At 50.4% G+C, this 11,837-nt stretch overlaps 1 protein-coding gene across 1 annotated transcript; it reads right to left on the reverse strand.

Moving 5' to 3' along the window:
- Positions 1-224: 224 nt before the first annotated feature.
- On the reverse strand, positions 225-11,336 carry PRPF3 (pre-mRNA processing factor 3). The gene is made up of 15 exons (XM_009880802.1): positions 11,160-11,336; positions 10,264-10,394; positions 6,943-7,089; positions 6,400-6,483; positions 6,080-6,300; positions 5,413-5,719; positions 4,558-4,724; positions 3,734-3,816; positions 3,207-3,350; positions 2,819-2,918; positions 2,202-2,315; positions 1,520-1,638; positions 850-933; positions 696-757; positions 225-403 (listed from the first exon to the last, which is right to left on the reverse strand). The coding sequence occupies exons 1-15, from the start codon at positions 11,302-11,304 to the stop codon at positions 257-259; spliced, it is 2,055 nt and encodes a 684-aa protein (XP_009879104.1). The 5' UTR covers positions 11,305-11,336; the 3' UTR covers positions 225-256.
- Positions 11,337-11,837: the final 501 nt, after the last annotated feature.

Consider the following 11,837-nt stretch of genomic DNA (forward strand, 5'->3'; position numbering starts at 1 on the left):
CCCCCCCGTTCCCTCAAAAACACCTTTGACAGCAGGTGTGTCGTCTGTCCCCCCGCCCCCCGCCTTTCCTTCCACAGACGGCCTCCGACCCCCACTGATCCAGAAAACAAGCGTAACGGTGATTTGTTTTAAAAAATATGTCTTTAATCAGTGTGCTGAGGGAGAGCAAGAGGAGGAGGGGACTGTCCGAGATCCGGCGGGAAGTGGTGGTGGTGGTGGTGAGGAGGGGGGCGGCAGCGGCGGCGGCCCCCTCACCTCAGTCTGTGGACTCCAGCACCGACTCGCTGAGGGCCAGGTCCCAGTAGTGCTCGGCGCCATGCTTCTTAAAGTGCTCCCGTGCCATGTTCTCCGTGGGGCACTGCTTAAATTTCATTTCGCCGAAGCTGCGATCCTTCGCTGTGCCCTGGGGGAAGAGAGAAGGGACACTTTGTCACCCACCGTCGGGGGAAACACAGCTCCGAGCGACTCGGGGAACCCCGGTATAAACACTTTTTCAGGCTGAAGTGTGACTAGGGGAGCACTGTGCGTGGGAGATGCTCCTAATTCTGCTACAGCTCAAGAAACACCACAGAAAGAGTCAGAGCAGCAGGTCTGCATCTGATCCAAAGCCTTGGAACGTCATTTCTGCCATCAGATGGGGCTCGCTTCCCTCCAGCCTAACCCCCAACCTGTATTGAACTACGCCCGCGACTCACCTCCCAAACCAGAGAGCATTTGTTTGTTTTCTTAACGGACTCCTCATCAGACTCCTCATCATCTGAAAAAAAATCACCACAAATAAAGCCAATTTTAGTCCCAAAGGCACAGGAAGAGCCGCTTCACCACCCTTCCACGCAGTTTTAGACTCACCCTCTCCCTTTGTGTTCGATGTTTGCTCGTCCCATTTTATTCGATGAAGCATAAGACGTTTGAATTTCTTCTGTGCTTTCGGGCCTGGGGAAGAATCGAGACTCAACCTTTATAAAAAGCATTTTAACCTTCAGATTTTAGGAGGTTCTAAAAAGCAGCAGAAGCCAAGCGGCACCCACAAACGCTTCCCAGCACGCCGACCTGACCAGGCATGGCAAGATGGATGCAGTGCTGGGTGGGAGGAGAAAAGGGATGCCTTTCCCGCATCCTTTGGCACGACACTTGGATCGGCCACCTCGGGATTTCCTGCTGCCAAACAGGCTCTTCAACACTTCGCAGAATTACTTAGAACTGCGTAAACTGTGAGGAACCACGCCAGACTGAGAGCTGAAGCTCTCCTCGCTCTAAGCATCCACTCAGAGAGCATCAAGGATTCAAATCAAGTGCTTTTCCCTTCAACATCGAATGCGCTGAGTTTTCTAACTGGATTACGGCGCACTCTGCAGTCAGCGTTAACCCCATTAGAGCTGTAATTAAGGGAGTTTCAAGCGGCCTCCTTACTTCCTTGCCCTTCCGTAACCCTCAGTCAACAATTTTCACAGTAATTTTTGCTAGAGGCAAGCTTTTGAATGCTATGCGGTGACCAAAAGTCTGCCTCAGAAGTCCTCACCTCCTTCTACCACCACCACGTTGACATCTTTGTGTAAAACCACAACTCCTGTTAAGTACAGCTGGCCAGCGTTCGCCTCGATTTTGAATTTTTTTGCTGGATTGCTCAAGTTTCTGACCCTAAGGATAAAACAAAAAAAACCAAACAACAACAAAAAACAAACGTTTGTGGAAAAAAAACAGAACTGTTATCACCAGCCGTAAGAGCTCCCTAAGAGTCTTGACTGGGTCCAGCATTTCCTCCTCCCGCTCCTCAGGGGCTTCACCCACACCTTGAAATGGTGCGTGTTTGTTATGGGACTGCTCAGAGCGGCTGCGTCTGTCCCTTCCCATTCTCATTTCATTTACATTTTGAAAGTTTCCTGATTTCTGGACATTAACGTACCAGGTTAGTTCTGTCCTCATCAGAAACTTCAATCCCAGCTGAAATGCTCCAAACCCAACGCGTGTTTTTAGGGCTTGGCCGTAACGGGATGAGTTAAGGACAGAGATAACGGACGTGTCTTTTGGGACAGTGTCATTGCCACAGGCAACGCTTGATGGAAACCTGATGAGTGAGTGCACAGTCCTGTGACTGAGTGCTGCTCCTCTCTATCGACATGTTTCTATAGGGCATTTATCAGGTTTATTTACAAAGACCTGTATGGTGAACCACCGCCAAGAGCGCCCAGCCCCGTGCTCACCTGTACACAGCTATGTGAACTCCCTGCGAAACGTCTTCTTTCAGCTTTTTCACCTTCTTTGCTTTTCGCTGTTCTGCCGTGAGCTTTCTCGCAGCGTTTGCTTCTTCGTGAGCTCTGGATGCAGAGAGAAAGGCGGCAATAAGCAAAACGCACCCTGTGGCGTACCCCTTAACGGCATCGAAACGGACCCTTCTCTTCCTAAGCACAGAAATATGTTCCCCAGATCCCAAAACAGCTGCAACTCCTGCCCGGATTTCTGCCTGCCTGAACTAAAAGCACATTGGCTTTTTTAAGCCAGTCACCAGTCCAATTCATCCTCCGTCTCGTCCCTGAAAACATTCATTAATAACAACGGTGATGGTGATCATCATCATAGTAAGAAACTCGTTTAATACCAGGCACAAGGCCACCCTCCAGTGGCAAGAGCTGATCACTGAGACCCAGCTCCCCCCTCCCTGGGGCCTCAGGGGGGTCATTCAAGGCAGCTAAAATAGGCTACAAGAGCAACACGCAGAACTGCATCAGTTCAGGGATTTCATTCTGTACAAACAAATGCAGCACCAGCACCAAATCCATCTGAAAACGACCCCCAAAAAACAGTACGACGCGCCACCTACTTCTGTCTCTTCGCCATCTGGGCTCTAACGTGAGCTTCAACTTTTGTTGGGTCCTGAACAGCTTCCGTCCCCAGTACTCGCATCAAGTTGGAAATTCTTACTGCAAGAGAAACGGGAGAGGAGCTGTGAGAGGCTCCTGTCGGACACCGGCTTGCCATAACGGTACAGCACAGAAACACCAGGCACGCTTGCAGGCTCATAAACCGACGGCATGGGTAGGTATCTGATCCCACCAGCACACACCGATACACAGATCCGTGCGATCCCGTAGAGGTTGTGCTGCCTGCAGCGTTCCCAGCCATCTCCAGGCTTGGCCCGGGCCACTGGTTTGCCAGCTAAGGGCTCGTGCTAGCCCACAGCTCTGCTCACAGCCGTCACCGTCATTTACCTTTGGGCTCTGGCGGTGGCATCAGGCCCAGCCTGACTTTCTCTTGCAGCTCCTTCTGGGCTTCTCTCCGAGTCTGTCGCCGTAATTTCTTCTGCTCTTTCTTAGTTAAATAAACACCCAGGGTGACTGGTGTGTCACTGTCCACTGGGAAGAGAAACGAGGCGAGATAAGCATAAATCTGCTTTTGAAGAAGCGAGAGAAAATACCGCCTGCAACCGTTACACTTGTACCACACTCCGTTATATCCACACTTTATCGACAAACCCGGCCTCTGCAGCGCTGCGGGCTGTGGGCATCAAACACAGAACCAGGAAAACGGGGTGTGGTTATTTTTTGATTTTACTGAAAAGTAAAACACTCTGTGGTTATTTTATGTCCTTTCCTCAGGGCAAGAAGGTCAAACCCAACCTGCCGACGATGAGGAGGTGTCTGCATTGCTACCCCCGCAAGCACAGAGCAGGTCACTGATAAGTCAGAGTATTTTGTCTCTAGTTTAACAGCAAAGTCAACCAAAATTGGGGTGGTACCTGGCGGGTTGAGCTGCGCTGGGTGCTCCACGAGGTTTGTGATCCCAAAGTATTCGTCTCTCTTTGAAGACGTTCCACCTTTTCTAGAAAGGAGAGAGTTGGGCGTCATTGCAAAACTCCCAGCCTGAATTCCTGCGTTCCCTTAAACACAAGCCATGGAAAAAAACCAACCAATAAACACTTCCCTTGGGCCAGCTGTGGCGGGTACGCGACACGCACAAATCCCTACCCAAAGCACAGATCAGAGCTCCATGCGCTGAAGGAGACACACAGTGACGTAGTATTAATGCGGAGGTGTCTCCCCCAGTGGAATATCCACCCACATGTCACGGTTAGGAGGCAGGCTTCCCGCAACTCTACTGTCAACAAGACTTGTACAGAACACTCATGCTTGAAAAAGACAACCAACAAACCAGACCACCAACTTTAGGCAAAAAAAAAAGCCCTCTAACTCTATAGCAGTCACCTTCTTGGTTGCTGGAGGAAAACTGCCTCCAAGGGAGAAAGGCAGCTGCCTACCACCAGCTCCAAGAGACCTGGGGAGCAAAACTAGTGCCCACCTGGATCTTGTAGACGAGGGAGGTGGAATTCAAGAGCTCAAGCAGATAACATCTGGCCCGATTCATCATGGAATGGTTAGAGTTGGAAGGGACCTTGAAGATCATCTCGTTCCAACCCCCTGCCCTGAGCAGGGCCACCTCCCACCAGCCCAGGTTGCTCCAAGCCCCGTCCAACCTGGCCTTGAACACCACGTTACCCCGGAGAAGCTGCCCGACTTTCCTCCTGCTGTGGAACAATCAAAACCTGGCAAATAAAATACTTACAAGTCAAGGCCGTTAGGGATGATGTAGGAGTCCCACCACTCTATCTCCGGGATCTCCCCCTCTTTCAGCTCCTTCTTCGGGGTAATAAGAGCCAATTTAGTGGAAGTGTGTATCCCCGTCTTCCTGGCAGCCTGCGAGATCTCTGCCTGCAGTTTTTCTAGTTGAGCCTGTGAAGAAGGAGAGGAAAACAGCACATAAAGGTCATTCCAAAATAGCACAACCTTCAGGAAAAGCACAATATGTATGCACCTGCTGATTTTTATTTTTTTTTTTTAAGCAATCTGAAGCAGACCACAGAAGAAACCACACAGCACGTGATGGCAGAGTACTTTTGCAGCAGCTCACAAACCTGCCAAAAATCTGGTCTTATTAGTGAGCCTTCTAGGAGCATGGAACGATCCCAAAGGAAAATCTCCCTATAGGCATTATATCCCTGGACTTTTCTGTCTAATGAAGCTCTTCTCTCCCCTTCTCCCCTAGAACTTGGGCGTTTTACCAAAATTCCTTTAAATCTCCACCTCTGGGACGATCACTTCTGCAGAAAGAAGACTCAGCCAGAAAATGATCTATTGTCTTTGGAAATTTTCAATCTTTTGTCAAAACCCCCCCAGATTTTGTCTGTCATCATGTGAAGCCAGCTGTAAGAAAACACTTTCCACGTGTGTCCAAATCTGGATGCCTGCCTTTCCAACAAGAACAACGTCGACAGAAAAGTTTCAGGTGACTTTACTGAAAACCTTCTTCCTCAAAGCCAACACAGCTCCCTTCACATCCCGGGAGAGGAGAATCAACTCCCATCCCGAACCAAAACCCTCACGTCTGTGCTGTCAGTTAGCATGGCAAGACCTCAAATACCTTCGTTCGCAACCTCTGGGCAATTTTCTCAAATTTGCCTTTTTCATGGAACTTAAAGGTGCGTTTCTGACGCTGGGCTGGGGTTATGGAGACCCGGGGGTCAAAGTAAGTGTTCGACTCCATATCTTCCGAGGGCTTTTCTTTAAGCTGTTGTTTGAACTGCTCTCTCTTCACAGCTCTGATGTTTGCTTTTAGGGTTGGCATGCGGTGAGTCAACTCAATCTCTTTACCAGTCGCATCAACAGTTCGGCCTTGCTCATCCAAGATCAGTGGCGTAGGCTTTGTCTGATCCTTCAGCTCCACTTTCCTGGTGGCAAGACAAGAAACATTGCGTTAAAATGTGAGTACAGCAGTAATTCAAAGGAAACATGAGCCTTATTTTCACGGTAAGCACCAAACCAGCCCAGAACTTGTGAAAGGCTTCCTCATAACGTTAAATCTCATCTATGCCGCCAGAAAGGACTCAAATCTCACATGCAGAAGGTGGGAGAGTCTCACCCAAGGAATAACCTCCATTTCACCTCTTTAATATTAAATTTATTCCTTTAGCAGCCGTTAAGGCCACTGCTAGGGAGCCTACGGCACTGGAGAAGCCTTGGGGCAGATCCTCCATCGGCATTTTGGCATTATGTTTGCCAGGATTACACAGCGAACGGCAGATACTCACGGCGGCGCGATCCCCATCGCGTGCAGGTTGGCCAGTCCCACCATGTTGGCGTTGCCGATGAGCCCTGGTTTCAAGGCCAGCTGAGCTTGGATTCGGGCTTGCAGCTCCGCAGCTTTTCTGGCCTTCTCAATAGCATCGTTCATGAACGTCGCTGCCTGCGAGGGCTGGATCGTGTTGCCAATGGGGAGACGTTCCGATTGGGATGAAGAAGAAATTTTTGGCTGTTGACAGAGAAAGAAGTTTTGTTACAGGCCTGTTCCAGCACACCGAAGTCAACACGTCACAGCTGAAACGGGGACCACGGGATTTGTCTGTTGTACCTGTGGTGTTGGAGGACTGATGAAACTCAGCTGCTTTTTCCTCTCTTCAATCTGCCGGGTGGCTGCCTCCATCATCTGTTTGATCTGTGGAAAGAAAATTGGAGAGTGAATTTTTCTTCCCTCTATCAGAAGGAGAGAAGGGGTCCTCAGTACCCTTTTACAGCTGCAAACGCACGCTTAGTGAGAACAGAATTGTATCAAACTGCTCTAATCAACAGCCTCCAGCTGTAGAGGGGAATCTAGCTGTGCAGGCACTCTCTACCAAGGCTATTTACTCCATCTTTGGCGAGCAGAACATCCAAACTTTCCCCCCTTGAAGGCTTCACGTTATCGTTAGCCTAATGCACAAGCAGCACTGAGCCTTGTGAAGGGAACAGAGGCGACGGCTGCAGCAAACGAAGGACAGTCAAAAGCAACTCGTCATTTGCTTGTGATAGGAATTAAGGCAAAGTAAACGCTAAACCGTGTTGGGATTCAAGATCTCGGACAGGGGCAGCTCTGTTCTGGGGCAGAGCTCATGTAACACAGCCTGGTTTGACTGACCTGTAGCTTGGTCAGCATCCCAGGGCTCTCGGACGGCGGGCCTGGGATGACCTCAGGCTCGTCCTCAACCTCCTCGAATCGTGGTATGCGCCGTTTCTTGACGCCGGAAGATTCTTTGGATACCTCAGAGTCATCACCAAACACATCCTAATGTAAAAGGAGAGGAAGAGAAAACTGTAGTTAAAAACAAAGATTTCTCTTCACGGCCACTGTTTTAAGACTATAAAGAAACGCGTGTTTTGGATCCGGCACTGTACGCTCAGCACTGCACTGTGGTTCAGAGTTTCCAGGGTGGTACTCGCAGGCTGATCTACCAGTATGAATCCTGCATGAAGCCTGTGCCCTGGTTCCCCACCAGAGAAGCATCAATGATGATCCATGCAAGAGCTTGAAGAACAGGAGACATCACAGGGACGTGACTGTGTAAAGGCCACCATCGTTCTCTCAGGCGGACAAAGGTTTTTCAGCACTGAGGAGATTTAAGGTCTCACTCAGCTACCCAGAGAGATGCAAAAAGCCTGCCCACAAGCTGACCTGACTGGGCTAAAATGGTTTCCACATCTTCTGCCAACTTCAGAGGGTTTGGTGAAGGAAACTGCGCTTTCCTACCATGTCCTCCCCAACAGGAGGATGCAGCCCCAGACCCAGGGCAGGTCGGGACACCTGCGGCATTCCCTCACACTTCTGACCCAGCCGACTCCAGCTCGGAAAGACGCCGCGCTCAAACTGAGCCGCTCTGGAGAAGCGCAGCTCGGAGAGCAGGCAGAGCAATGACCACGCTGATGAACTCGCATGCAGCGTAAGGGTCACAAAAGAAAAGGCGAGGTGCGCTTCGCGGGGAGCTCGGCGCTCGGGGAGCTGAGAAGGTATGCCGGTTCAAGCACGCCCCAGCCTGTGAGACTGCCGCCATGGGTTTCATCTAGTCAGTGACTGGTTTGTGTATGGTAAACTGGATTTGTCCATGCGACTGTGTTACTGTAGAGTGTGTTTGTCAAGGTGTTATTTGAAAAGAAAATATACACACCGGTCGTAAGCGTTAGTTGCAATCCCTTCTTCACTATAACGGTTCATATTCTACAAGGACACTTCCTCATCCAGACACAGGTACTTCTTGGAAAACCTATAAGTTCAAGAGAAAGGACTTGCCCATAGTATAAAGTGTGTAAACCATTACGTTTTAGTTCCTGAAACTTCCCAAGCAATGACCTACCCCACAAGAGTTAACCAAGGAGAGAGAAGGCAGGCCAGGCAGCGCGCTGAAGACAGCTAACGTGACCGGTAAGCAGCATTCTGAATTAATCCACTGCTCGTTGCTACAAGATCGAAGTGTGCAAGTACAAATTCAACTCTAAAACCTGCACCGGGGTGGGTGGGGAAGTCATTCTGCAAGTACAGCTACGATCTGACAACCTCACTAGACCATCTCATGTTACAGCAGGGTCAGGACAGATCTACATCTTGATGGAGGACCTCCAAGAAAGGTAATTCCAGAGAGCGGCGTTGAAGATTTGGCAAGCGGGACGCCTGTCGCCACGCCAGGAGCCAAGAGAAGAGGATAGGTCTGCTCTGCCGCTTCCCAGCCCTGCTTTTGGGTTAGCTGGGAAGCTGAGAACACCATTAACCATCTGCAGTCATGCGAGACACCCCAGCAGACGCTTCACTGGAGAAGAATCACCTATTCCACACCCAGCCCCATCCTTGCGCTGCTCTGCCAGCACCAGATCCCCTCTGCAACAGGCTGCTGCTCCCTCCCCCTGTCCTGCAGCGCACTGGCCACGGCGAAGGTGAGAGGACAAGACAGTCCAAAAGTGGGCACAATCTGAATTTGACTTGGGCAGGATCCACGCCTGTTAGCTGTGCCATGGGGCTGCGAGAGTCACCCCACCAGGCAGCAGCCTGCAATCCTGCCACCACGAAGAACCAAGCAGTGATGGGATTGACAATGTCTCTCTCTCGCCACCATCTCCCCAAGAGGTCAAACGCAAGAGGGTCCAGGGGAGCAGCTAGGATCCACCAGCCTAGCTGAAACCTCACTTTCTAACGTCCCCGTGGCAGCTCAGCACAGCGTGTGGCTGTGCCAGCCCAATACACAAATTAAAGCAGAACGGCAGCACAGAAATACTTGAAAGATGCTTATGGGCACCTCTGTTGTGACCAGGAAAGCTGCAGAAGACTGAAGTCCTTTTAAGCTACCGCCGCTCTCAGGGGGCTGGGACACGTGAACCCAAACCTCTCCAGATCAGTAAATTGCGTTGCACCACTGCTCCTCGGGCTGTACCAGCTCTGCAGGGTGGAAGCTGTTTTAATGCACCGTTCGTTAAGCAGTGAACACGCCCAGACCTGGAGGCAACCCTTCTCTGGCACCAGTTAAAGCCTCAGCCAGACAGTGGCAGAAAAAGCAAGTTTCTAACAGAAAATAGGGAGTGACAGCAGCTGTCTCTCTCCCAACACGCCTGAAGAGATCCAAATCCTGACTGGGATTGTTCTAGCTAACTGAGGTTAAGTGCTGACTAAAACTGTCACAGAGAAACACAGAAAAAATAGGAACCTCAGAAAAAGTGAAAGAAAACTTACTTTGTAAGCAGGGAGCAGCATGGAGAGAAGCCCCTTTTAAACTTGGTATGCGAGTGATGGAAAAAATGCAATTCCAGAAGATGGCGAGTAAAGTCTTCAAGAGAAGAAAGGAAGTGAAAACAGGTTTGGATGCATGAGACTTCCACCATCCCAGACAAGCGTTAGATGGGAGAAACACCAGAGAGCTATTAAATCCCTGCTGGAATTCACCTTGTGCTATGACAGGCGTTGTCAAAAATCACCCTCTGCTGATTCCAGATGGAAAAAAAGAGAATGAAAACCCTCCAGATCACCCACCAGATAGCCCCACTTACTCACTGATGGGGAGAACGGGTTGGCAGAGCGAAACGCAGCGCGTCTGGGCAAGGAAGAACAACGGGAAGTTTTTTGGGGCACCAACCCCATTCCCCCAGTGAAAACACAGCACTGACAATGCAACAGTAGAGTATGAAAGAAAATGGAGAGATGGAGCCCTGCGAAGTTAATCTGCTGCACAAACCCAGTAGAGATCGTTAAAGACACCAAAAGCCCAAGTTTCCCACCAAGGAGATCATGGCGCTACCTCATCCAAAGAGAACCGAAAGGTAAAGGCTCACACACTTCATCATGGAGAAGAGTCTTTTCTCTTGAACTTTAAGCATTACAAGATGTACCCCTCTGGAAGAGGAAAGTGTGGCAGAGTACCAGTGCTGCCTTCACGGCCACCAAACCACAGAAAAAAAAAAGCAATCAATAATCAATAATCACCTTCAGCTCTCGCTTCCGGTTCCGGTCACTGTTGGATTTGGAGTGCCTGGAGCTTCGACCTTCCTCCACCGCCTCAAAGAGCTTGTCCACAAATCGCAGGGTGGAATCGTCAAGAAAAGGTTTGAGGTGGTCTGGAAAAGAAAAGGAGCTGTGTAAATTCAGAATTCACTGCTTGGGATGAACAGGAGAATGGAGAATTCACAGAGACTTCTGCAGAGCTGTACAACACATATTTAAAGGTGGATTCAATCCGACTAATGTAGCGGGGGCTGCAAGCTGGGCTCCGGAGGGCCCTGGGATCTGTGGATCCTGCTGTCAGGAGCTTTAAACTCTGAAGGATTAAGGGAGGCCAGGCGTTGACTAGAAAAAAATTAGGCCTCTAATGGTAAAAAAAAAAAAAAAAGCAAGCCATGAGTTAAATTATCATTTTCAATTCCTTTAGAAAAAGAGGCCTTAAACAAATTTTTACTTCCACGGTTTTTGTAACATATTCCATGTCTTTTCATACTGTCTCACCTGTCTGCGTTGATTCACAAGCGCTCGCCACTGCCTCATTGAGGCTGAGTCAGAATCACCCCCCCAAACGCTTGAGAGCTTCCACGTTTTGGGGGGGCTTGTTTCCTTTACAAAACTAGCTCAACACAAACCAGATTTCACACCTGAAAGAACAGAATTTGCCCCCCAGACACTGCCAGCCATCACCGGCAAGAAACCACGACCTGCCACACAGCCCAGCGTTAGGTCGGTATTCCGGGAAAAGAGGGAGAGAGCTTAAATCTGAACTGAGGCTATTTCAAGGCTATTTGAGGCTTTGTGCGCGCCTATTTTCTCCATCAAGGGGTCTGACCACCTCCACGAACAGCTGCAGGGTCAGGGTCGGAGCCCACAGGACATACCTGCTGCTTTCTTTTTGTCCATGCCCTTCCCGACGCAGTTCAGCGCTGCGGTGACCACAGTGGGCTCCGAGAACCCGAGGACTCGCTTCACTGTCTTCTCGATCCATGGTTTCAGCTCATCCAATTCCCTTTTGGAGAGCGCCATCTTTGCCAGGTGCTGAACTGAATTACTTTGCTTCTACCTGTAAAGATGAGAGACGAGAAAACCACAGACTAGTAAAACACAAGTATCAGATTATCATTACCATAGAATCACAGAATGGTTTGGGTTGGAAGGGACCTTAAAGCTCATCCACTGCCACCCCCTGCTCTGGGCAGGGCCACCTCCCCCCAGCCCAGGTTGCCCCAAGCCCCGTCCAACCTGGCCTTGAACACCTCCAGGGATGGGGCAGCCACAGCTTCTCGGGGCAACCTGCCCCAGGGGATCACCACCCGCACAGCCAACAATTTCTTCCTCACATCTCACCTCAATCTCCCCTCTGTCAGTGTCAAAGCGTTCCCCCTCATCCCACGGCTCCCCTCCCCGATCCAGAGTCCCCCCCCAGCTCTCCTGGAGCCCCTTTAGGCACTGGAAGGGTGGGGAGACCTCAGAGCCTTCTCTTCTCTGAACCCCCCCAACTCTCCCAGCCTGTCCTCCCAGCAGAGGGGCTCCAGCCCTCCCAGCATCTCCGGGGCCTC

This window comes from Charadrius vociferus, unplaced genomic scaffold (genome assembly GCF_000708025.1).
Source record: "Charadrius vociferus isolate BGI_N301 unplaced genomic scaffold, ASM70802v2 scaffold570, whole genome shotgun sequence".
NCBI classification, from domain to species: Eukaryota; Metazoa; Chordata; class Aves; order Charadriiformes; family Charadriidae; genus Charadrius; species Charadrius vociferus.

Excerpts from the sequence above, each read along its gene's own strand:
- PRPF3 (XM_009880802.1), bottom strand. The coding sequence starts at position 11,304 with ATGGCGCTCTCCAAAAGGGAATTGGATGAGCTGAAACCATGGATCGAG. Across the intron at positions 3,351-3,733 it reads AGCGCAGCTCAACCCGCCAG|TGGACAGTGACACACCAGTC; the intron begins GTACCACCCCAA and ends TTCTCTTCCCAG. Across the intron at positions 758-849 it reads ATCGAACACAAAGGGAGAGG|ATGATGAGGAGTCTGATGAG; the intron begins GTGAGTCTAAAA and ends ATTTTTTTTCAG.